This window comes from Pogona vitticeps, chromosome 5 (assembly GCF_051106095.1).
Source record: "Pogona vitticeps strain Pit_001003342236 chromosome 5, PviZW2.1, whole genome shotgun sequence".
Classification (NCBI taxonomy): Eukaryota; Metazoa; Chordata; class Lepidosauria; order Squamata; family Agamidae; genus Pogona; species Pogona vitticeps.
This window is the reverse complement of record NC_135787.1, coordinates 14,054,865-14,081,683: the sequence shown is the minus strand read 5'-3', so window position 1 is coordinate 14,081,683 and position 26,819 is coordinate 14,054,865. Positions and strand designations below refer to the sequence as shown.

At 42.0% G+C, this 26,819-nt stretch overlaps 1 protein-coding gene across 6 annotated transcripts in view; it reads right to left on the bottom strand.

The window, feature by feature from the left end:
• Window positions 1-2,665: 2,665 nt before the first annotated feature.
• Window positions 2,666-26,819, bottom strand: part of PTPN13 (protein tyrosine phosphatase non-receptor type 13) — a 149,483-nt gene continuing 125,329 nt past the window's right edge. For 5 of the 6 annotated variants that reach the window (XM_020805378.3, XM_020805377.3, XM_020805376.3 and 2 more), the window contains 18 exons: window positions 25,656-26,023; window positions 24,411-24,585; window positions 22,313-22,471; window positions 21,572-21,746; window positions 21,221-21,431; window positions 20,375-20,445; window positions 18,261-18,322; window positions 17,232-17,358; window positions 16,552-16,686; window positions 15,116-15,192; window positions 14,451-14,506; window positions 12,947-13,050; window positions 10,657-10,805; window positions 9,629-9,719; window positions 8,182-8,519; window positions 6,563-6,778; window positions 5,607-5,669; window positions 2,666-3,625 (listed from right to left, as the gene is read on the bottom strand). In XM_020805378.3, coding sequence (XP_020661037.3) covers window positions 3,545-3,625; window positions 5,607-5,669; window positions 6,563-6,778; window positions 8,182-8,519; window positions 9,629-9,719; window positions 10,657-10,805; window positions 12,947-13,050; window positions 14,451-14,506; window positions 15,116-15,192; window positions 16,552-16,686; window positions 17,232-17,358; window positions 18,261-18,322; window positions 20,375-20,445; window positions 21,221-21,431; window positions 21,572-21,746; window positions 22,313-22,471; window positions 24,411-24,585; window positions 25,656-26,023 — 2,658 coding nt within the window. In that variant the 3' untranslated portion in view covers window positions 2,666-3,544. The remainder of the gene's footprint in view (window positions 3,626-5,606; window positions 5,670-6,562; window positions 6,779-8,181; window positions 8,520-9,628; window positions 9,720-10,656; window positions 10,806-12,946; window positions 13,051-14,450; window positions 14,507-15,115; window positions 15,193-16,551; window positions 16,687-17,231; window positions 17,359-18,260; window positions 18,323-20,374; window positions 20,446-21,220; window positions 21,432-21,571; window positions 21,747-22,312; window positions 22,472-24,410; window positions 24,586-25,655; window positions 26,024-26,819) is intronic. The other variant, XM_020805375.3, reaches the window with a different exon arrangement.

Genomic DNA, 26,819 nt, shown 5'->3' with positions numbered 1-26,819 from the left:
GTTCAAAAACATCCAAGTAACAAAGGTTAAGAACCACTGTTTTAAAAGATGGTTATCCCACCTTTCTCCATAAAAAAGGAGCCAAGGCAGCTGAACATCCTTAAAAGATAATATTCAGCTCTTAAAAAAAAAAAAAAAAAAAAAACATGCACTGGTTCATGAATGTGGGGAATTGAGCGTCTGTGTTCATGATTCAAAAAGCCATGGAAGAGCCCAAAATAGCGGCACAATAGGGTGCCAGCGTTGCCAGCAGGAAAAAAGATGCCAAGCTTTACCTAGCAGAGGGCAGCCTGAATTTTGACAGCACCCATGGCAGCTGTCTAGAATGATGGCCAGCACAGAGCCCCTTCCAGCTCAACAGTTCTAAGATGATGATGGCTAAGTTGCTTCATTCTTTTCTTGCATTTTCCACGTTCTATTTCTGTTTTCAGACGGGCACCCTAATATTGCAACGCTCAGAGACTTAAAGCACTGAGCTCTCCAGCCAGCTCGACTACCATCTTGTACGTCCTTCTTTTTTTTCCCTTTGAAATGGTCCTTAAAGTTTCTAAAAATCTTATTTTTTTTTCCAGTGCAGAAGGCATGTATACACTTGTTATGGGCCACAGACTTACGGTGATCCTAACAGGGCTATTTAAAGAGTGGTTTTACCAGTTCCATACACCACATGAGTTTTAATGGCTGAGCGGGGATTCGAACCCAGGTCTCTGGAGTCTCAGTCATTAATTTACCCACCGCCACACACGGGATATCACATATATATACCTATACACCACTCCCAAATAAGAGAACCACAATATGATAAGCAGCAGAGGCAAACCAAGTATCTTATCCATATTAAAAATCCTCTTAAGGTATTTCTTAAAATTGAAAAAAAAAACAGTGTTGAGATGAAATATAATTAAGTCTCAGGAACTCCCTGCTAGTGGAGACTGGGCCATAGCTTAGCAACCTTTTATTTTTGGACTGCAACCCCTATTATCTCCAGTCAGCATGTGCTTGAACTGACAGGGCATGGTTTTCTCCCCGCTTCTCACAGGCCTTCAAACATCTGGTCTGCCGCTAAGGGTTGAAAGCAAGCAGTTGCTTCTGCTTATGGGCATGTTTTTAAATGTACTGTTCATCGGTTCTTCTGCTTTGCCTTTGCAAAAAATGTGGATTATGGTTAATACTCTTTTAACAGAGAACGCTAGGTCCAATAACTTCATCTGCAGATGAAGTTTTCACTTTTAGATTTCACTTTTAATGTTTTCAGACCGTGGATAATTGAATCAGTGGCTACTGGTCCCGCAGATAAGGCGTCCTACTATATTTGCAAACCACCCTGTTCTGCAAGTGTTTTTTGCATTCTGCGTTAGATGAAGATGGTAGCTGCTTCTGAAAATGTGCATTGCATTTAAAGCCACCCAGCCTTTCTCAAAGGCAGTAGCCACTGTAAGCTGTTCCCACTTCAACCTGCCCTGCAATAAACTGATTCTTCTGATTTCTTGGGATGCTTAGAACAAGGCATAAGATGCATATTCCTTCTCTATAGGCATGGCCATACTCGCATTCCCCTCAAGTCCATTGTTTTACAGGATTTGGAATTAGGAAGAAATAGCTTTGGCCTTTGTACAAGGAGCATTGTCAATTTCACAGCAATAGTGACTTGCTGCAGGATTTCCAAATACTGTATGTTTAAGTCTACAGTGGTGCCTCGACGTACGAACTTAATTGGTTCCAGAACTCCAGTCGTAACTCGAAATGGTCATAAGTCAAAGCACCATTTCCCATAGGAATGCATTGAAATGCAATTAATCTGTACCAGCTGAAGAAAAAAAATCACCAAAAAAAACAAAGACAAAACACTGCAAGACTCATCAGAAATACGATTAATCCATTCCAACTGAAGGGGAAAAAAGAAAAAGAAAAGCTAACAAACCATGCAAGACTCTTTGGAAAGCAAACAAACTGTGCAAGACCCATGGGAAATGGGGGAAAAGCAAAGTAGAAAGCAAACAAACCATGCAAGGCCATCGGAAATACAAAAAAAGCAAAGCAGAAAGGAAACAAACTGTGCAAGACCCTTCGGAAATGCAAAAAAAGCAAAGCAAAAAGCAAACAAACCCCACAAGGCCCATCGGAAATGGGGGGTAACCCCCAAAGCAAACAAACTCTGCAAGACCCATCAGAAATCGTGAAAAAAAGCCCGAAAAACAAACAAACCCTGCAAGGCCCATGACAGCAAAGAAACATAATCCTACCACCCAGCCCAAAACAATGCTGCAAAACCTACCCAGAACAGTTTTTAAAAAGCAGGAAGCAGAACCTTACCTTACTAGGCAGTCTGAAGCCTCCTCCGATCACACACTCTCTAACTGCTGGGGTGAAAGAGCTACAAAGAAGCAGCCTCTTCGCCACCAACAGTTAGCAATTTGAATTCCCTGCCTTTTTTCCCTGCCTTTTTCTGATTGTAACTTGAAGCTCCGGCTGCAAGTCGAAGCAAAATTTTGCAGCCGGAGCTGGTCGTAACTCGAAATGGTCGTATGTCGGGATGTTTGTAAATCAAGGCACCACTGTATTTCCATATCAAATATATTACAGAATGCCTGGAGTGGCAGAGGAAAAGTAACTGATGAGGAGAAAATAAACACAGGAGGACAGAAGACAGGGTTGCTGCACTTCATATTTTAAAAGTGTCGTTTTATTTACATTGTGGAGATGCCTCAGCAGTTAAAAGCTTAAGGCAAGTTATAATTCAACATTTGTTTTTGGTAAAAGTACATAAATATATACACAAAACTCTATATAAAGTAAACATTGTAACTTGTGATACAGTAAACATTTGCTATTTTCCTTACACTAATATGATGTTCTGTAAAGCTTAAATACTGATTTCAAGTATTTTCTATAAAAAGTTCTATTGTATTAAAAATGTTGGAAAAATTACAGCTGTGCTATAAACAAACTGTAAAAATAGACTAATAAAAATTTACCTGTAAGAAAGTTCACCGGGATAAAATACTGTTCTCCATTTCCCACCCCACCCCTAGTGTCAGAAATATACTACAATATAGCCATGGAGGTGTGTGTGGGATCTGTAGGAAGCATTAATACTTAAAAAAAATAGAGGTGTTTTTAGAAGGCCAGATGGGTAACATATCTTGAAAAGGCTACAAGAATGCAGCATTATTAAATACAAATGGTAAATAAGAACCCCGGCCTTTTGGGGGTAGGGGCGGTAATACAGCTGTACCTGATATTTAACAGACATAGGAAATGGCATTGTATCAGCAGAATAACCTAAGGTCAAACCTACACTATACACTTCAGATTGGTTTATCTGAGCAAATGTGTCACGGCTTCCCACAAAGAAACCTGGGAATTGTAGTTAGATGAGGTTTCTAACAATATTTTGTTTACGCTTTGTATTATAGAACCAGTCCTTGAAGGAAACAACATGAACGGTTACGCCAGTTTAAATTCTGTAGTGTAAATATGCCGAAATTATTCAAGAAAGTCTTTTCCCATTTCTTTCTCTTAATGCATATCCAGCTTTAAGAGTTCAGTTGTTTCTTTGCTGTTCTTCTGCTTGTAGACGTTTTAAGACGTACAGGATAACTTGATAGCAGAAGATGTATTGGTCCTGCAAAAGGGGGAAATTAAAAAGAAACTATCTATAATAGAAATTCGTAACAGCTGTAAGAAAAAAAAGAGAACCCATTTAACAGTCAAGAGATTCTAATCCACCACTAATAAAAAAGTAGCAGCTTTACTCCTTACTAGTAAGTTATGTGCCATAAAGTTGGAACTGATGAATAGTGACCCTAATATAGGGCTTTTAAGGTAAGCGAGATATTTAAGGAATGGTTTTATCAGTTCCACTTCCCCAGTGAATTTTCATGACAAAGTGGGGCTTTCAATCCTGATCTGCATAGTCTGTAATTCTATCCATTACATTACACTGGGTACTTTTGCTCCTTTCTTCCATTCAGCTATTTTCCTTCACTTAATCCTTTCTATTAACCTGCAGGTCACACGTGCAAGGTGGTTTTGGAAAGGTCTGAATGTCAGGTCATGCATTCCAAAATCACAGCCTCCACGTGGTGGTGATTTTGGCCCATGATGGTCTCCAGTCTGCCTTCTCCTCCTCACTGATGAAGCTGACACAGGACAAGCACGAATTGCAGGGCAAATTCCACAAATATGGTGTAGGGGGGAAAAAGCCACAACAGAGAAGAAGACAATGTGTTCATGGTCACTGAAGCTCAACACATTTTTGAAACATCCTTTTAAAAAACTTTTTGAAGGGCAATCTTAAAGGATGCTTCTTCTCTGGGAGGTGAGCTGAATCTCAGAGTTAAGAACAGTGTTAATTTAAGATTGCCGCTGCAGGACTGGATTTCTAAATGCATTGGGCTTCAATAAACCCAGGCGCATGTGAATTTCAAGTGCTCTCTTTTTTCTTTGGAGGAAAAAAGGGGATCTGTTTTATTTGTTCAATGTTCTGTTACTTTTGTGCCAAATCAAACGAAGTGTGAAAAAACTCTCTTGTAAGGAAGAAGATTGTATCTGTCCATCTTGCCCAGTAGAATCTAACACTCTAAGCTAATGGGTATCACCTCTTCAAGGACTCAGGAAGAAGTCCTTCCATGTTATTTGAGATCCCTTTTATGGGAGATGCCCCTGGGGCAGATATCCAGTCAACAGCTTCCTCTGCCATAATAAGTTCAAAACCACACCTCCAATGCAACCTGCATCTTTCCCTAACTTACATTTAAGAAAAGAACCTGGCAATATCCATCTGCTGTGAACTTTTGGGTCTCTTTATGTTCTTTGCACTAATGACAAGATGCCGGTGCGAGCCTGATGAAGTGGGCCCTGATTCAGGAAAGCTAGCAAACTGTATGATTTCTTTAGTGATCTATAAAGCTATCACCTACTCCTACATTTGTATCTTTATTTATGTCTCTGGACTTTGAGTTTCTGTTATCAGATCCTTGTCTACTGAGTGTACATTAAGCTTATGAAAAAACAGGTCTGTGCAGATCATGACTTATTTGGCCTAATTAGAAATACTCTCCATGAACTTATTTGTTTGTGTTAATATCCTACCTTTCCTCCAATGAATTCAAGGCAATATTACCTCCTCTCCTTCCCATGTCCTTGTGAGGTGGGTCAGACTGAGACAACGTGACTGGCTGAAAACCACCCAATGGCTTTCTTAGCTTAGTGGGAACCTGACTCCAGATTTCCCAGGTCCAGTTTACAGTCTCACCAGTACACCTCAGTGTTTTCCTCCCCCAATAAGGGTTGTTTCACGTCTGCTACCTGAGGTTCTTGAAACAGAGTTGTCAAGTGTTGAATCTGCACCACGACACGGCCTCCTAATTCTTACTCTCTTACAAATTCTTACATCCAGGATGAAATGAATCAAACGACACACAGCATATGCACATTTGCCTCTGAATGGGTGCCCACCAGAAGAGGCCGGGCGAGGAAGCACTGAACACCTGTTTGGCTGAGAAACGAACCAGTACAAACTGCTGGTTCAAGAGTTCATGCCCATCTCTAGTCTCTACAGTCCAGAAGCAGAAACATTGGCCGCATGCCATGAATGCACGTACCTCAGTTTGCACCATGCCGTGCCTCTGCAGCCGCATTGTGCGAACCACGTCCGAGATGTCAAACTGCAAAACAGCAAATAGGGTGTTACGAATCACAAAGCCCAAGTCTAATGAAATCACCAGCAGCTGGCTTAGGATCTCCATAAAACAGCTGTAATCTAGCAGGGGAGGACAGTGATTTGCAGCCAGGGAGATCCTTGACCCTTTTCCCCACCTGTTTCTTTTCCATGAAGGCCCCCTCCCCAGTCATTTCTTCCTGCCACAAAGAAAGTACATAACTGGAGCCCTTCCTAGAAGGGACAAGCAGCTCTTGGGAAGGCATTGCAGGTGAACATCTACAGGTGGGAGAATAATTAAGTTTCCCACTCCACTCCAGCCAGTTCTCTATAGCAGCCCATACCACTGTGACTATAGCTAGCAACAGAGATCGAAGTTCCTAGAATATCGATCCTCTACCAAACACCTCATTCTGGCTGCAGAGAAATCAATCACGGCCAGGTAAAAGTCACGAACAGTGGCAGGAGGCACTGCGCAACCCGGTACATTTTGACAAGTGGATTCTTCAAAGCGCCTGTGTAATCGCCACACATTTCTGAATTGCAGTATGATTTTCAATTAGTCTACTGCTAGTGGGATAGGAATTTTAAAAGTTTTTTTTAAAAAAAACAACACAGTATGATAGTTAATCATTTCTGCAACTCCTTTCATTTAGTGTGCGGTCAAGTCCAAACTGACTTATAGCGACTCTAATAGGGCTTTCAAGGCAAGGGAGACATTTAAGCAGTGATTTCATCATTTCCACTTCCCCAGTGAGTTTGCATGGACAAGCAGAGTTTTGAACCCTGGTCTCCATCACTCTATCCACTGCACCACACTGGGTCCTTTCATAAAAATACATAAGCACACTTGCAAGGCAGCTCAAACAACTGTACTGAGAATACATAAGGTTCACTCACCTCAAGATCTTGGTGGATCAGTCCCAAAACCACATCTATGCAAATGAGTGTCCCTGATCGTCCAATGCCTGCACTGCAATGAGTAATGATCGGTCCTGATTTGTGGATGTGCCTCATGTAGGATATAAAAGTGAGCAAATCATCTGGCTGGGAGGGTGTGTCGTGGTCAGGCCAGGCAGTAAAGTTTAGGTGAGAAATATGCCGGAGTTCACCTGTCTAGATTTCAAATAAATAAAGAAGTTAGAATTAAAGCTCTTGAGAAGGGTTCCAGCTCTCTAACCAAATCCGGCATGGGCTCCAGGCAGCCCCATAAGCAGTTTTAAAATCCGGTCCACAGTTATCCTGACCCTCAGTTTTCTCCGTTTCTTTTTCACATCTGAATGGTGTTAACTTTATTTCTCAGAGAGGGGGAAAGTGTGTGTGTGTGTGGGGGGGGGGAGAGATGCCCTAACTAGGAAGATTTTGTGCAGAGCTTGGAAAAGTTACTTTTTTTGGAACAACTCCTCTCATGTTACCTAGCCCAGCCAAGAGCTGTGTTGGTTGGGAGTACTCTGAGAGCTACGGTCCCCAAAAGTAACTTTTCTAAGATCTGATTGTGGCTGTCCTGAGTCTGGATGTTTCATAGATGCCAAGTCCTCTCTGCTGAGCTGGACAGTGGTCTAAATGTCTAGAGCAGCCCCCTTCCGCCCATGGTCCCATACAACATAACACAAATGCCAAAGCAAAGAGCCAACGGTGAGAGCTAAGGCAGAACATTTGGTGCCTGTACCGAAAGGTCTACTACAAAAACTACTCTGATATCACACCACCATCCAGAGGGGCAGAGGACCATCAAGCCATCCAATACAATACACCCATCCACACCCTCCGGTCTATGCAAAACCCATGATTACAGAACCACTTTTTTGCATTCTCTTCTCTCAACCATGCTCTCTCACAAAGCGTTAATAATATAATCGTGCCCCGCTTAACAACTGCCCCACATTACGACGAATCCGCTTTACGGCAATGTTTTAAATGGTTTTTTTCCGCTTTGCGAAGATCGGTTCCCTGCTTCGGGAACCGATTCTTCGCATTACAACGATCTAAACAGCTGATCGTCGGGTTTTTGAAATGGCCATCAGGTGCTCAAAATGGCTCCCCGCTGTGCTTAGGGACGATTCCTCGCTATACAGGCACTGAACATGGCCGCTGTATGGAGGATCTTCGCTGGACGGTGAGTTTTTTGCCCATTGGAACGCATTAACCGGGTTTTAATGCGTTTCAATGGATTTTTTATTTTCGCTTTATGACGTTTTCGCTCCACAGTGATTTCGCTGGAACGAATTAACGTCGTTAAGTGAGGCACCACTGTAGTAATAACTGTGTGCCATCAAGTCACTTCTGACTTATGGCAACCCTTTTCAGGTGTTTCTAGGTAAAGGATACACAGAAGTGATTTACTAATCCCTCCTTCTGGGGGCATTCCAGACCTTGCAGCTTGCCCACGGCTACACAGGCGGTACTTTCTGGGATAGACAATGGGGAATGAACTCCCAGCCTCTGGCGCTACCTGAGCCACTGAGCTATCCAGCCAGCTACGAAGTGTTTAAGTGGGATGCTTTTTTTTTTTTGCTTACCTGAATATCTTCCAGCTCCAGGATTCTGATGACAAACCCTTTGAGCTGCTGCAGCCTCTCAAGAGACAACCGGAGTCTCTCCGTGACCATTGTGGTTTTGCCAAGAGCATCGGGCCAGTACCGCTGACATTTGACCTTTTCTCCTTCTACTTCCTGGGTCATCATGGCTATGACAGTGCAGTTTTGTTCCCAAGCCATTTGCCAGAAGTCTGCCACAGTAGTTGGGAGGGGCCCTTGACATGCAATATAAACGTATTCCTTACTCCCCACTGGCATCCGGATAAAGCTGGCATTGATGTAACCACCTTCGGTCCCCAGAGGCACCCTTGTGGTGTCATCTGTAAGAAGAACCAGGCAGTTTGTCATCCTTATTGCCGTTGTTAGTTTCATTATTTGTTACAATTATAGCCTGCCCCTCTTTCAGCAACCACAGGGCAATGTAGTCACTTCTCTTCCAGCTCAGTTTATCCCCAGAATAATTATGTAAAACATATGACCAGCTCAGGGAGTTTTGTGGCTACGTAAGGATGTGATTCCAGGTCTCTTGAAGTCTAGTCCAATGTTCTAACCACTCCACTGGGTTCCTCAACTTTGTCATTACAATGACATCCATGTGCATGGAGCTTTCAAACATAAAAGAAGCTAAGCCTGGGCAGCTTATAGATCAAAGCAGCAAACGACCCAAAGGGCTATTGAAATGTGAAAAATATGCAATTATTTAAATTCATTATTCTTAGGTTTAGTCACGGGATTAGGCACAGCCCAATTCATGGGAAAGGGAGCCATGTTAACATTTTCTGTCACAAGATTAAAGATAACTATATTCAATTACGAAAGGGACGTGGTGGCACTGCAGGTTAAACAGCTGAAGCCTCTGTGCTGCAAGGTCAGAAGACCTGCAGTCGTAAGATCGAATCCACGTGACGGAGTGAGCCCCTGTCGCTTGTCCCAGCTCCTGCCAACCTAGCGGTTTGAAAGCATGTAAAAATGCGAGTAGATCAATAGGTACCACCTCAGTGGGAAGGTAAACGGCGTTCCGTGTCTAGCCGCGCTGGCCACATGACCACAGAGGACTGTCTGTGGACAAACGCTAGCTCTATGGCTTGGAAACGGAGATGAGCACCGCTGCCTAGAGTTGGACACGACTGGACAAATTGTCAAGGGGAACCTTTTACCTATATTCAATTACATAATTTCATTTCTCCCTCAACATAGCTCTGAACACAATGACAAACTGCGGAAAGGAGTTTTAGAAGAGGTGGCCATGTTGGTCTATGCTAGCAAGTCAGGCAAAGACAAATGAAAAAATAAAGACCAAAATATTGTGGCACCTTAAACACTAACTGCTATATTTTAATGCAAGCTTTCTTGGACAAGTCCACTTCTTCAGACCAGATACATTAAATTATAACAGACTTTATGGAAATCAAGACTTCTCTTGACTTACAGGGCAGTATATTTTTATATCTATTCTTCTTCCGGTTTTCTTTTGTTTGACCCACCAAACACTGATCCAAAGGCTTTAAGTCATGAAGATTCTGAAATAAACAGAAGGACATTTTTTTAAAGGGGAGAAGGTAGTTAGTTAATAGTATGAATAACAAACCACCTAATTGTAACATATTTGGAAATGAATAGGCTGAGGAAAGTATCTACCCACCCACTAAGCCCTAAATCCTATTGCTAAACCAGAGTAGGCACACTGGATTAATTTCTGAATTGCAGGGGCAACACTTATATAAATCCCACTGATTTCAAGCTGTTTCTCCTGATGGGACTCCAAACTGGCTTCAGACCCAAGAGTATCCACCATCAAAATGACTGCATTTGTCAACAAATTGTTACTAGATTTTATCAGCCGATCAAAGAATTTTTAGTGGGTAATTGGTCTTTGAAGCAATATGAACTAAATAAATTAAATGTGCCTAAATAAAGATAAATTTGCCAAAACGTACATATGGGTGCTATTCTGAGCTACGTATGTAGATGAAGTAAGATAAAACAAAAGTTGGTGCAATGACTATAGTAATCAATTAAATATTTTCACTATCCATAAAAACAATGACATGATAATGAATGAAACAAATTAAGCAAATCTTCCAGTTGCCTGCTGAAGAAGGTGGTGCTCAGCACTGACTGAATGAACTTGGCTCCAATCACAAAGTTACATGCCCATCATCTTGAAACAGTATTTAAATAAAATTAAGAACAAATAAGCAAAACATCAAATAGACATATAAAGAAATTGGGGGGGGGGGAACGACCCTATTGCCAAGCAGAACGCCAACTCGAAGCCTGGAAGAAAGGGTAATGGAGGCAGCGTTCAGCTCACCAGCTCTTTGCAGGTCCACTGAGTACCAAAGCGAAGGGAAATCTGTGTTTCCAGTCTCCTCAGCACTGGAGATGCAAACCCCACGCTTCTTCCTAGTACCGGCTGAGTCTGAGCGCCACCAACAAGAAGATTCATTCGCTCACCTCAATTTCTTTAGAAGGAATTCCTTGCTCCAATAGGCCCCGAAGCATCCGTATAGTCGCCTTCAGTTTAGACCCGGTGTATCTGCCTGAAGGAAGCACTTGGACGACCGGAAACGCAGCAAATTCTTCACTTGCGACTAACGGGCAATCTGGCACAGAAAAGAGATGGATTTATTGATCTCTATAAAATGCCACATAAGAGGGCAGCCTACTTTGCAGGGGCCTAGCCCATGAAATATAATAGTGGATACCTACATGGTAGCTTGCACTGTGTTCCAAATTGTCAGTGCCTGATGGAAACATATTAGGATTACAGCTTTTGTAAAGGCTCCCCATAAATAAAATGCCTAGTAAGCTGTTTCTCCTCTCATTATCACTCTATCCTTCATGCTTTATCATTTGCTAACAACAATACCTTGTTTCCCCCAGTTTTGTACTAATGCCGATTCAAACTGAATGAATCAGCATTAGTATGTTTTCACTGAATGAAAACAAATAGAACAACCAATCTGTGTCACTATTTTCCATGCACAAGGAACACAGTTCAACCATTTCCCTCCTTTTCTCCTAGTACTAGAACTCAGAGTCATTCATTAAGCCGGTGATTCCCAACTTGGGTAATTCCCGGATACTCCAGCCAGCACAGTTGGTAGCGAAGGCGCCTGAGAATTGCAGTCGAAGAACATCCTGGGTTACCCAAGGTTAGGAAGCACCGATTTAAACCAAATAGTGAAGATTCAGGACAGATAAAAAGGGAAGTACTTCTTGACACATCACATTGTTGAACTATGAAATGCGCTGTCATAAAACCTAATGACAGTCACCAACCTGAAGGGCTTCTAAAGACGTCAGATAAATTCAGGGAGACTAAAGCTGTCAATGTCCACCAGCCATGATGGCTATAAATTATCTTCAGGATGAGAAGCCATATGACTCAGAAAACCAGTTCCTGGGGTGGGGGCATGAGCAGAGGAGTGCTGTTGCACTCATATCCTGTTTCTGGACTGCAGAGATTCATCTGGTGGGAACAGGGCATGAGACTAGACAGGCCAAAGGTGTGCAAAGTGTACCCCACTGGCTATATATGATCTTAGGTATGTGAGGAAAGGAGGTCATTTGTGGCTCTCATTTTGAAATGTGGTAGGCCTTTGGTTTGAGCCAAAGTGTTCACATGTGTCTTATCTTTTAACGCCAGATGGTAGAGAAGTTAGGTGAGATAACAAACTGCAGTTTTGAAAACTGGTGCCTAGAGACTGCTAAGAAATTCTTGAGTCACACCCTACAAAAACTGACTATGATCAAATTCCACTGAAATCCAGGAGAAGTGTTAGTTGATCATAGAATCAAGTTAAGGAACCCAAATTTTGGCTGAATAGCAGGAAAAAATGGTTAACTGTTAGAGTAGTAAGACAACAAATCCAATTACCTCAGGAGGTGGTGAGTGCTCCGGCGCTGGAGGCATTCAAGAGAAAATTGGACAACTATCTGTCAGATCTGCTTTGCTCTGGATTCCTGCCTTGAGCAGGGAAGTTGGACTCAGTAGCCTTGGAAGTGCTTAATCTATGATTACACATTCAGCCACTGATACCTCTAGTAAGAAGACTCAGGTGGAAAGGACTGCTCTGCCTGAGTCCCTGAGAGAGTGTCTGCCACTCAGAGTAGACAACATTGGACTAGATGCCTGACTCAGTTTAGGTAAAGGTTCCCCTTGAAAATTTTTCATCCAGTAGTATCCGACTCTATGTCGCGGTGTCCATCTCTGTTTCCAACCCATAGAGCTAGCGTTTGTCCGCAGACAATCCTCCGTGGTCACGTGGCCAGCGTGACGAGACACGGAACGCCTTTTACCTTCCCGCTGAGGTTGTACCTATTTATCTACTCGCATTTTTGCACGCTTTCCAACCGCTAGGTTGCCGGGAGCTGGGACAAGCGACGGGGGCTCACTCTGTCGCATGGATTCAACCTTACGACTGCAGGTCTTCTGACCTTGCAGCACAGAGGTTTAAGCATAGCTTCAGCAGTTTAATCCGTAGCTTAAAAGCAAAAAAAAAAATAATAATAATAATAAAAAAAATAAAAATAAAAAGTGTGCCCTCAAGGAAACAATGGGAGTGGAAGCTAAACTCACCCTCTGCCTCTGAGGGTTCCCCAATGACCCCTTTCACTAGCAATCAAGGTTGATCCTATCTGCACAGCTACACCAAGAGTCGGCTGAGGTGGTCACTAAAGTATAACCATATGTCTGGATTTGTTTCTTATCTACAGAAAGGAGATTCCAATAATTGCTCACCTTTAAAAGGCTGCTGATGGTTTATTGATTCAATTGGCAATTCGTCACTTCCCCACGTAATTTCGTCGTCATCTCCGTGATCCATTGAAAATTGATGAGGCAATCTTAAAAAGACAAACACCTCCTTAAAAGACAAAAAAAGTGACCCCCATCTTCGGTAAAGACAAAAAAATAAATACTGAAAGAAAAACATATGAAATGATGCACTCTAAGACAAAACCTTCTTAATCAAAACATTTTATTTAAAGAAGCTAATTCTCAATATCATTTTCATTATGTAGCTAATTCTTGTTTACATTTTGATGGTCATCTTATTTGACATTCTGTGTCAAAACAAAGAACAATCTGCAACTGAAGGTTCATCTCCACAAGAAGACACATGAAATAAAAGTATAAACTCATCATGTTACTTGCTGGTTCTATAAGAAAAGCCAAAATATCCTACTATTTCATTTCTAAAAATCTGAAAAGAAGTGCCTGTTAAATCCCAAGCATAAAATAACTCCACATACAGAGGCCAGTCTGTTACAGGCTATGGTCACTGATGTTAAAAAAAACACACATACCTTAAATATTAAATTTTTGATGGCAGTCATTAGGTAAATAACTGAACATCTAAGGGAACAAAGCTTCCACCATAGAACTGAGTGGATCACCAGAGGCAAAGATTGCTGAAATAAGCTACAGGAGACTGGTTTATAATGGTATTTTCATATAATGAAATTGGCTTAATCTTGTGAAGGGAGTAAAAATGGTTGAAATTGGGGGGGCTGGCCTTGGGTACTTTGGCAGTCAAGGTGAATCATCACAATGTCTCACATGTTAGAACTCTTGGATTAGAGGTGGTTGGTAGTCTGAGCACACAGTGGGAACATGTGCTTCAGTTTGCTCCTCTAGAGTCGGACCTCCCCAACCAAGTTCACCATTGCCCAGAGTAGAGGTGGCCACATCTGTCCACTCCTGGATTTGGAAGAGCTTCACCCATTTCCATCTTGAGTTTCCTATCGAGATTTTTTTTCTTTAAAACACCTTCTTTAACTGAGAAAGCCCACTCACGCCTTCTAGTGATCAATTTTTTAAATCTACAAAAAAAGTGTTAAGATAAGGGTACTGGGATCCCCAAAAGATGGCAAAATTGCCTCCCACAATGACACAAGTGGGTTTTTGACCTTTTTTTTTTTTAAAAAGAAATTATATTTTGGGAAGGTACTGGGGGCCACCAGGGATGTTGGGGACTTCTTTTTCTCCACCTCTGGTTTCAACTGTTTCAGAACTCCTTCTAAAAGGACCTTTGCCCCAACAGGTTATAACATTCCATTTCCAGTTTTTACTGATCTCTTTCTGCTTAGCTCCTTATTTGAGCTCACTAGTGAAACTGTCCCTCAATCTTAGGGGGGAAAGTGCCTCTAGGATTTTAGTTTCTAGCCAAAGGTCACTGTGTAGCCACTGAGTATTAAACTCAGGATTACCAGTTCTTTTATACATCTCCGGGAAATGACCTTACCTTTCAGAAATCCTTTTATCATCAGAGTGATCTTCACAGCCGTTTATCTGGGGTGGCTACAGGGGAGAAAGGATTAAAAGAGTCTGCAATCAATTATAAAACATAACAATACCATTTGAATAGGGAGGTGGCGATGGTAGGACTTTTGTCTAAGAACAGATATTCCTGCCTTTCAAGAACTGATTGCTTTTAGAAGAACAAGCATGTCTCAAACAAAGCAGCACTGGAAGGCAGCTAATATTTTTCTTCAGTGTGGAAAGGATTGTCACTCTCGAATTGGCCTTCTCAGCCACACTAGATGCTGTTCCAAGACCTCTATTCAGAGCATGTTACCATAGTCTCTCGAGACTGAAGGATGCCTACAGGCCTTGTTCAGGGCCATCAATTAAAATCTATCCTAGTGCATTTTTTTTACCTTTGTGGGATAGACCTGAAAAGACTGTCCCATCGGAAAGCGGAAGGTTGGTTGGGATGGGGGAAGGACAACTTGGCTGCAGATGGGTAGATCATTATTTTGCTCTTAAATGAATAGGATAGCAGTAGGGTGAGAACCTTTCAGGAAAAAGGAGAGTACAGGGAAGAACCAGAAAATGTAAGAAATTTCATAGTGATCTCTTTAGAAATGATAGCAATGCTATGATCATCAGTCACTACATGCGTTTTACCTCTGGAAAATCTTCAGGCAATGACGATCCATCACAATCTGTGTCTTCTGATTTCTCTTCAGTAAGTTTCCCATTTGCTTTTATAGGAGGGGAAAATGCAATGCAAGGAAACATTAATATCAAAAGAGTTACTCATAGGTTTTAATTTACACACTGCCAACTTATGTCAATAGGCGACAATAGCATGCACATTTATCAGAAGGTCTTGGGGGACCAATACGCTGAGCTCGGCAGTGGTATTTTTGAATGCACTGACTGTGGTGACCATTCAGAGGGTTAGGGTGGCAAAAAGCCAATGTCTGTAGCCCCTTTCACAAAGTGTGTGGGTATGTTTGAGCTGTAGTGACAAAGATGTTCTTCCTCTGATTAGCTTTAAAGTATGTTTTTCTTCAGTTTCTTGTTTCAGGTCATTTGTAGTAAGTGAAAGTAAGAAAGACAAAATTTGTACACACATATGTGGGTGCTTGTATGGGGCACCAGTGCAGCCTTCAATGTTGCACTTGCTCTGAGTCACATAATCCCTCAGGGTGACCCTGGAAACCTGATCACTGGGACAGGGGATGCTTCCTATCTCAAGGATAACCTTGAGGATCTCAAATATATAGGTATTTATTTATTTCAGAGGGCTGAATCTGGTCTAGTCCAGAGGTCTCCAAACTACGGCCCATGGGTCACATCTGGCCTGGCGAAAGTCACAGGCTCAGGTGCGCAGGCCTGTGTGGGTGGGCGTGCGTAAGCGTGTGTGTGTGTTCCTTTGGCCCTCAAAAAGGTGGAAAATATATTATGTGGCCCTCACAGTGAAATGTTCAGAGACCTCTGGTCTAGTCCCACTAAAACCAGCAGCCAATATCCTGTTTGGTATTTCTATTCATGTAATGGCTTATTAAATCCACAGTTTTCTTTTCAATCCAGTGGGGCAAGGGGGGCATTCACTACAAAATGCTATTGAAGCACATGAGACTTAAGTGTCCAGTTAAAAATACAGAAGGGAAGGGAGCAGGAAGAAATCCTTGGCCACAGAGGCTTTTTTTTCATGGATAGTTGTATACAATTTTGCAAAATTCACACAGCACTTCAAACACGCTCCCTTGCCAGTGCTTGGTTCCCCATCTATTCTTAAACAGAGCCTCCAGTTTGGAGCCTGAAGCTTTACAAGCTGACATAATAGCATAAAGAGGTTCACAACTGATATAGATGAAGAAATTTGTGAACATATCACTTTCACTTCAAACAATGTACCTCTTAGAGAGAAAGTTAGTCCTTGAAGTTAATGGATATGCAAACCAAATTAGCACCATGCACCATACATAACATACTAAACAAACAAAAAATTTATCTTGCAAAATGACATCAATTCTGAAATGGTCTCCGTTACAGCTGTATGCTTTTTTTTTTTGCCTTCGTGTAAGATTTTCTGATAATTTACTTAACTGTACCTGGCAGGTGGGTCCCAGATACAGCATTACTACGGTTTAATAAATTCTGAGCTTCTTCATCTACCACATCCAGAAGATACCGAATGACTTCATTGTGATCATCCTCGTCATAAGAATCTTCATCTTGTATCTCTGCTTTAAATAAAATAATCACAGGTAACAGTAAATGTACTAAATTTAGTACAATTGAGCAAATGTATTAAATAGCCAAAATTCTTCTGCACAAGGCGTAACACTTAGACGCAAATTATCGTAAATTCAGAAATCTCTTGAAAGTTAAAACATTTGACCGTTTTCTACAGAAATTTCATAACTGACGTCCTGTAAAAGTTACAGGGATTACAGGAACAATTCTTGATGGTGATGATGAACAACGATTCCCATCATACCTTATCACTAGCTAGGCGGGTTAGGGCTGATAGAAACTGGAATTCAGCAGCAACTGAGGTCACACATTTCCCATCTTGTTTCAAAGCATCATATAAAGTGAAGTGAACCAACAACCAGAGTAATTACAAGGTAACCATATTGATCAGTACTGTAAGACAGCCAATACAATGCAGAATACGAAGGCATTACACAAGCAAAAAACAACAAGGAACCCCCCCAAACTGTCTGTTCCTCACATTATTTTTGTTCCATCACTCTTCTAAAAGCTGTAGTAAGACTGTTATTCTTACCCAAGTTATTATTATAGCTGGAAAAATCGGAAGTTTGGCTATTAGAATTACTTGGAGACATCTCCTTAGATACAGTGATCTGTGCTGGTCCTTTTAACTGATGGTTGTTGTTTGTTTCACCATTCACCTAACAAAAACAAAAATATGTACATTTATTCTTCTCACAACCAAAGCCTAGGCTGGGCTTACATCCATCAGGTTGTGGGTCACTATGGGTATGCTTTGTCACTGGGTCTTCAGTAGGAAGAATGAATCAATGTGGGTCGTGAAAGTTCTACCATCCACTAGAAGTCCATGGCCCAAGTAAGGGTGTTCATCCCTCTCTCCTCCTGCCTCGTGACTTGAACGATGAGAGCACAGAGCTAGTGCAATAGCCAATCTCATCCTACTGGCCTAGACAATACAGTGGTGCCCTGCAAGACAATGTTAATTCGTTCAGCGAAAATTGCTGTCTTGTGAAAACATCATATTGCGAAATGCGGTTCCCCATTGGAATGCACTGAAATCCGTTTAATGCGTTCCAATGGGGAAAAATCGTCGTTGTTTTGCAAAAATCGCCCAGAGAGAAACTGTTTTGCGAAGCGCAGATCAGCTGTCAAAATCATCGTCTTGCGAAAATCGATCCCGAAAAAAAGGCTTGCGAAGCACGGTCTGAAACATCGTCCAGCGAAAGTCGCCCATAGGAAACCCCGTTTCACGTAGTGCTATTGCAATCACAAAAACTCATCGTCTAGCAAATTAACCATTTTGTGAGGTAACTGTCTAGCGGGGCACCACTGTATATAGGTTCCACCACTTTATTCCATGTCTCTATTCACCAAATACAAGTTCTTTAGGATGGTCCCAGGTTGCTAGGCTGAAGCTCTTGGTGAGTCCCACGTCCCAGATGTTGACAAACTAAAGTCTCCTACACTATCTATCACATGCCAAATTGTTCCCATTTAAACAGACACATTACAGTATGTTCCATAACTATTCCCCGCTGCAGCCACAAGTATGGGTATAATCTGACTGTTCCCAGGTTCTTACCTTGGCCATGCAAGCATCCTGCCCTATTTCTGTTTTGCCATACAGTTCTCCATGAAAATGGCCTAAAAACCAGAGAGGTCAGGTTATTTGTCAGTAAAACTCCTTCTGCGCCTTTATGTTTCCTAACACAACTGAGCTGTGATGAAAAGATGAATTCCTTTCCTCCTTTCCAATCTTTAGGACATTACAGGCCCCCTTCCTTGATCCAAGGTTTATTGACATCTGCCCATTAGCAAGTAAGTGCAAATTAAATTCAGCTGGATAACACTGTGAGAAACTATCCATAACATTAGAAAATGTTAAGTCATTGTTTCTTGTGTCTGAGCCCATACAGTTAGCTATTATACAGCACATAGTTTAAAACTGTTACAAGATATAGTGAAGATTGCCAACTTGAAGGCTTTGGGATTATATAAATTAATGAATGTTAGAGCTATTAATGGCCATTAGTCAATATAGCTATCTATCTTCCCTAGCGCCACAGACAGTATGCCTCTATGCATCAATGGCTGAAAAGCAAAATCAAGGTGCTGATACACTCACACCCTGCTTAGAATGCATTCCCAAAGTCAACTGGTTCCCCAATGTGTGAACAGACTGGTGGAGAAGAGAGACTTGCAGTCTGATACAGCATGGATCTTTTTCTGTTCTTACTAAAGCCAAGGAGTCACCTTAAGGATACTCCTTAACATCATCAGGTCCTTTCATGAGGAAATGAAGGCCACTGTAGTTTTTTAAGGCTCAACATCTGATCCCTTTGACATGTGAAGCAGAGTGAAACAGGGCTGTGTCCTCACGCCAATTGTTTGGGATCTTTTTTGCTGTCATGCTGAAGCACACTTTTGGAACTGCAACCGAAGGTGTCTATCTCCAGACTAGATCAGATGGAAAGCTCTTTAATCTCTCTAGATTGAGAGCGAAGACCAAAGTCCAGCTGAAATGCATGCGGGACTTCCTCTTCGCTGATGATGCAGCTGTTGTCGTCCATTCTGTTGAAGACCTCCAACAACTCATGAATCGTTTTAGCAAGGCCTGCCAAGACTTTGAATTAACAATCAGTCTGAAGAAAACACAAGTCATGAGCCAGGGCGTGGATTCACCTGCTTCTATTACTATCTCTATACAAAAACTGGAGGTTGTTCATGATTTCGTGTACCTTGGCTCAACAATCTCTGACACACACTCTCTAGATGTCGAGCTGGATAAACACATTGGCAAAAGCAGCTAACATGTTCTCTAGACCAGTGGTCCTCAACATTGGGCCTCCAGATGTTGTTGAACTACAACTCCCAGAAGCCTTCACCACCACCTCTGCTGGCCAGGATTTCTGGGAGTTGAAGTCCAAGAACATCTGGAGGCCCAAGGTTGGGGACCACTGCTCTAGACTCACAAAGAGAGTATGGCTTAATAAGAAGCTGATGGCATAAAAGATCCAGGTCTATAGAGCCTGTGTCCTGAGTACACTCCTGTACTGCAGTGAGTCCTGGACCTTTGTGCATGGCAGGAGAGGAAGTTGAACATGTTCCATATGCATTGTCTCTGATGCATTTTTGGTATCACCTGGCAGGACAAAATTCCAAACAGAGTAGTCCTAGAACGGGCTGGAATTTTCAGCATGAATACATTACTGAAACAATGACATCTACGTTGGCTTGGGCATGTAGTGAGAATGGCTGATAGTCAGATTCCAAAAGATCTCCTATATGGAAAATTAGTGCAGGGAAAGCACCCCAGAGGGAGACCATAGCTGCGATACAAAGATATCTGTAAGTGGGATCTGAAGGCCTTAGGAATGGACCTCAACAGATGGGAAACCTTGATATCTGAGCGCTCAGCCTGGAGGCAGGTGGTACAGCATGGCCTCTCCCAATTTGAAGAGACCCTTGTTCAGCAGGCCAAGCCAAAGCAGCAGTCCTGAAACCAGCAAAATCAGGGAGCTGGACAGGGGGCAGATTGTATTTGTCTTCAGTGTGGAAGGGATTGTCATTCTCAAATTGGCCTTCTCAGCCACTCTAGATGCTGTTCCAGGACCTCTATTTAAAGCACATTACCATAGTCTCTCAAGACTGAAGGATGCCTACACTAGAGTCAACTATATAGAGCTGCATCCTTACCATTATGTTTGATCAACCCCAGAGTACAGCTATCTGGATCTTTAGCCTTCGGGAACACTGGATGACCATCTCTGGAATAAGACAATACTCTGTGTTAGATTTATACAAAGGATTCAGAACACATTTTATCTCACAGAAACAGACATTACTGGCTGAAATCCTGTTGCATAACTATGCCTGCACAACATGACACTGGGTGATTCATTGTAAACTTGCATCAAGACAGAAGTCTAATCAAGGAAGACATTCCACAGATGCTATTTGTGTGATCAGTCAAATGTACACTCAGACATAATGACTGGCTGGGTGAAACTTCCTGTGAAATTCTACAAGCATAACTTTATGCTACACAAAGTGTAACAAGACTTCACCCATTATATATGGTGAGAGCAAGTACAATGTTTCACCAAATCATCTACTGAGAAAAGGTCCTACAAAATTTCTGATCTCTGTTGATCAAAGCTTTTTAAAAATATGTCCTAAATATAACTAAGATAAGTTCCTGGAGAATGTGAAGGATTATTACCAGGCTGTATCACTTCTGAAAGGATATGGGGATTCCATTTAAGGATTCCAAGAGAGAGGGGAAGGGGCCTTTCTACAATAAGAGATGTCTGACACAGGCAACCCATTCAGTGAGCTTCAGACAGGACACATGTCTCCCTTCTCACATAATTCTCGTAAATGTCCTTTGAGGTAGGTCAGATTGAGACAGATGGCGACTTGCCCAGGGTTACTCAGAATGGTTCAGGGAGAACTAGGACTTGGGTTACAGAAGTCCCAGTTCAACACTCTGACAGCTACAGAACATAGCCATCTCTGCAAGTGGCTGCACCTAGGAAATACCTCGTTCCTTTCAGTATGACTGTCGGGAGGGACATCTCCAGAGTCCTCTTTGCTTCCTTCAAAGTCAACCCCTGAGTGCTGACCCCATTGATGTAATGGATGATGTCCAAAGGACGGAGTGTCCCCTCCATGGCTGCCGCAGATTTGGGACTGATATCACTGATGTACACCACCTGATAAAGGCTGTCATGACCACCTGCAAGGGAGATGCCTGGGGGGGGGGGGAAGGGAAAAAGAATACCTCTTTATATGCCCTCTTCATTTACTACTTTTGGAGTACAAGAATAATGCTTCTACAGTAATGAATGAGGATTCTATTCTGGTGGCAACAGTCCTGAAATCCTGCATTACCCAGTTGCTGTTCTTGATGGCAGATTAGATTAATGTCAGGCAGTAGGTGTGGCATCATGGGTATTTTGGGTAACTCCAGAACACGTCCAAGCACCAATCTGACTGTCTTTGGGGCTGCGCGGAGGAAACTGACCGCATCCGTGTGGCTCATGTTAGTGACATCTGTGTCATTAACCTGTGGAGGTGAAGAGCAGTAAGAAAGTGGATGAAATATTAAGAGGACTATTCCCTATGATTTACATATTTCCCCTCCCAAACTGGGATTATTTCAGAGATATGTATCTCAGCAATCAGACTTGCAAATTACGCTCATGTTTACCTTCCAGTGACCAATCACAAAGCAAAGAACGCTAAATGAAAGATGCTCAGACAAACATGCCACATGATGTCTTTCATCATTTGAAGGAGCATCTCTGCTGCAAATATGTCAATTGTAGCATCTGATTTGACCCTGAGAGTGATTGTCATCATGGTACAAGAAGTAAAATGATAAATACTGTATAACATCCAATAATACAAAGTAAAACGGACATAAAATAAAGGCTGCAGTAAGATTCCCTCTCAGACCTTTACTTCTGTATGAGGTGTACGATGTCAGGGAAAACAAAACAAAACAAAACAGGTGTCCTTAAAAAAACTCATGGCCCAAGCAGGCTGGAGGAGGTTATCTTCTGCCCAAATGTGGAGGCAGGGCTACCACTCTGCTCAGGTTACAGGCTCTGGATTTGAATGACGCCTCACCTTGATCAGACGATCTCCAGGACGCAATCTCCCATCACTTTTGGCTGGATCTTGAATGACGTCATGGATGTAACAGCCCACGTTGTCATTGCCTTTTGTCACGGTGAAACCAAGGCTACCCTTTTCTGATTTTGTCAGGACAACATGGAGCTCTACCTCCTGCAGGGAAAAGGAACATTTCAATACATGGCAGGTTCGGAATTAGTAAAAGCACACAGGAGAGTTTGATGGATTAACTGGTATTATATATGTATATAAAAAAAGTAAAAAAAGAGAACATAATTGAGCACTTTAAAAACTAATCATTTTATTGCCAAGGGAGCTTGGTCTGAGAAATTGGATGTTGATTAATGAAAGCTCACACTGAAATAAAAACTGAAAGTCTTTAAAGTGCTTCATTATTTTGACCTCACCTCCCCCTTATTGGCCAATGTGCTGAAATAAGCTAAAAGGGCTGCTTCTTTGAAAATTGGTACAAGAAGCTTCCTATAGTCTGATGAACGATGCTGATGTTTACGTAAAGACCCAAGAGCTTGAGGTGGCCTTCTTTGTAACCCAATGTCTTCCATTTACTTCCAGGTAAAAAGTTCCAAGTAGTTCCTTTAGGTCTACTTTGGAGGCAGGCGCATAGCTCAGGGGATGGCACCCATGTTCTGCACACAGAAGCAGCCATGTTCAATCACTGACTTTTTCAAGAAGTGCTGGAGAAGATTCCTGTCCAAAACCTAGGCAGCTACTGTCAGTCAATGTAAATAATCCTGTGCAGGGATGTGAAGGGCTGTCATATTCTCATACACAAAGACTAAGAATTACAGAACTCCTCTCTTTATTCTACAAGACATTTTGTGGCACACTCAACAAGAAAAGGAGATTTGTTGTTGCATGGGTTAAAGTTGTGCAAACAACGCTTAAACAAGACTAAAGCAAAGTGGCCTTAAGTGGCTAGATAGGCGGGATATAAATTAAAAAAAAGCATTCTGCTTAAGTGTTGTAACACAAAACCTTGCAAAATGGCAGTGCCTGCTGCTTTCCTGCAGGGTGTTTTATGGATTAGAAGCCTCAGAGGGGACGTTTTCATCTTCTCATACAATCAGCCTGTCATTCTTTGCTTGCTTTGTGTGCATGCTTTTCTTTTCTTTGAGATGCTAGTTTTGCGCAAAAACCATCTGCAAAAGTTACGGAGACTTCAAGAGAAGCAATTTGTTCTACTCTAGCCTTGAAGCAAGGGATCTCTTAGGGTCTGACTTCACTGGGACAGGAACAAGGAATTTAACTAATATTATATACTTATCTAATACTATGTGATACCAGCAGTCTGACTCACTCTAAGGTAACTTTCTATATTTCTCAGGAGTTTGAAGCTAGCTGGATAGCTCAATGAGTTAGGTATCTGGCTATGGAGCTGGAAGTTGGGAGTTCATTTCCTCAATGGGCATCCCAGAACAGCTAGTCTGTGTGGCCTTGGGCAAGCTGCGCAGTTCCAGGGTACACCCCAGAAGAAGGGAATGATAAGCCACTTCGGAGTACTCTACCTAGAAAACCTTAAAAAGGGTCACCATATGTCAGAATTGACTTGATGGCTAATAATAATAATAATAATAATAATAATAATAATAATAATAATAATAATAATAATAATAATAATAATAATAATAATAATAATAATAATAATAATAATAATAATAATAGGCACAGTCAATCAAAATCATCAAAACACTGACTGGTGTTATGTAACAGATACAAATCTAACTAAAAACCTAAGTATCTGTTAAATACTGACGTAACATATACACTGTTCCTAATGCTGCCTGTTTTGCAGCTCTGATTATGTTACTACTGAGATCTGCTACTCTTTATAGAAATTTCTCGATATTAGTATTACTGTTGTTGTTATTGAGTAGTTGTGCAGTCCAGAACTTTTCTCCTAGAGTTCTAATGTTCTTTATAGTGTGCAAACTGGCTCAGAGTCACAGCAGAAACTTGGTGCACAGCCACGATGTTGACTTCTGGGGCTTGTTGAGTTTCTGCAACTTTTCGCATACATGCACACACACACCCTCCTTCCCTCCTACAAGAGAAAAACAAAGTGGATCATTACTGGTTCATATTCATCCACATGTTTTTCAAGCTGGTTGAAAAGTGACGTCAGGCTTCCTTGTGGTGCTGTGAGCTCAAGAACAGAACAGCTGTGTTTCTCCTCTGTTGAGGCAGGGACGGCAGTTCTACAGCTTGGTATTGGTGGCAAGTCCATTAGTTGAGGAGACGGAGAGATACTAAAGGGAAGGAAAAAGAATAAAAAAATTAGGCTGGCTTCAAGGTTGCAAGGAAAAAGTTGGATTTTTATTGATGGCAGCTGCAGCAGGGTGAAATGTACTAAATTTGCTCATGATAGCGTGTTACTTTGCCTCTTGATTCCAAAGCAGGATTCCCAGGGTAGAATGAGAGCTGATGGAGGGAGCAACATTTTGGCATCTGCTGGGAATCTTGTCGATTGCTGGTGTTTGTCTTCATGTGTGCAACACTTGCCTTTCCCCCCTGCAAATATGTTTTTCTGGCATAAAACAAGGTGGTGGGGGAGAAAAGAAGAGAGAGAGAGAGAGAGAGCGAAAGAAAGAAAGAAAGAAAGAAAGAAAGAAAGAAAGAAAGAAAGAAAGAAAGAAAGAAAGAAAGAAAGAAAGAAAGAAAGAAAGAAAGAAAGAAAGAAAGAAAGAAAGAAAGAAAGAAAGAAAGAAAGAAAGAAAGAAAGAAAGAAAGGAGAATTATCACTTCCAGAAGCTCCAAGGCAAGTCGGTTCTCTTTCCAAGACCAATTATATGAAACTGAAAGTAGACTTCCAATCACATTTGGTTTCACAGGAAGGTTCGATCAGTGCACCCAGAGGTGGGTCTACAGACCTCCGGCCCCCATCTCAACTCAGACTGCCTACCTTGGCTTAATTCAGGTACACATATTCAGGAGAGAGGCCTTTTTTCCCCATCCACTGAAAGGAGTGTGTGGCTAGAGTTCCCCATGGACCATTGGGCCTGGGACAATAATCTTAGGATGGCTCGCTTCCAGTGTTAGAGAATCGGCTGAGGTGGATGTGACAAAAAGATACTTAAAGCAATAGGGGGAAATGTTCCCCCACCCACCCATCCTAGTCCTGCAATGCCCCCAGCAATGGACACATTATCTACAACTTTTGGTGGTCCTTCTTAATAAATGGAGAGCCAGACACATCCACTTCAAATATGGCTGCCCCACGTAACTTTACTACAGCTTAAAGTCACACAACACCTCATAAGAACATCTAACAAGGCAATGAAAGGAAAAACAAGTCATAAAATAGGGCAACCAAACATGCCTGTCTTCTGTTTCTGTTTTCTTAGATGATTCATGAGAAGGGCGATATATTGTACGAAGATCTTCCTCTTGGTCGCAGGGTGTTTCATAAGGACTACATGCTTGAGCTGCCGATCTGTTGGGGCTTTGGTACAAGGCAGGACTCCACCCCATACTTGCTATCTGGGCTTCATTTGAAGCAAGCTCCTCCCCTCCACTCCCACTGCTGTCACTGTAGCTATCTCTGCGAGACGGGGATTTGATCCGTTTCTTGCTCACATCAGTCCCTTCGTTTTCATCAGAGCTGTCATCGTCTGGCTCTCCATTGGTCGGCTGAGGGTGTCCTTTGCTGAAGTCAGGGAAAACTTGTGGTGGGGAGTGGATAGGGGTCTGTAAAAAAGAAATATATATTTTGCAAAATGGCAGAAACGTTACCAATAATGCGTTTACATTTATTGAAAGGTGTCACTGTCAGGATCAGTTCCTCGGGTTCTTATGGAAGGAAAGAAAGTCACAGGAAATACAAAAGACCTGCTAAGCTTTTGTTTTTAAAAAAGCATGTATTGAGGAGATGGTCATTTTTTAAAAGAGGTTCTTCAGCAAAGCAAAGCAAAAAAGCAAAGCAAAGCAACACAAAGCAAAAAAACCAAAACCAAATCAAAACAAAAACATTGGGCTAGTAAGTCCCTTACTTTGATCTCTGCCCGGAAAGTGAGGCCTACTTGACCTGGAAAAGGGAGGGGGGGAGAGACAATGCAAACAAAGCCTTATTTTCAGCATCCTACCATTCTATAGGATATGTATTCCCTATCCCTGTCTGTGGTGATTCATAACTCTGCTTTACATGTAATTTCCTTTTCTTTCCCTTTTTGGCATATATACAGTATTTCTACAAACCGACTATAGAGTGTGTACTGATAGTGCTGGAGTCATTTTTCCTATAGTGGCAGGATACGAGAGGTGGAGGGCCAATTGGTGCATGAAATTCCACAATTTTTTTTGCATGTAACCTGCTAAATGCACATTGCAAGCAGTGGGGAGAATCCCGCTTTCCTCTAAAGCTGATGTTTGCTTTGGGGATAAGTAGGAATTCCTTCATTGCTATCAAGTGGGGAGGGTTCCTCCGAGGTGAACACTGGCTTCAGAGATGCACTTTTCCTGCCATCTAATCTGCCTATGAGGTGGT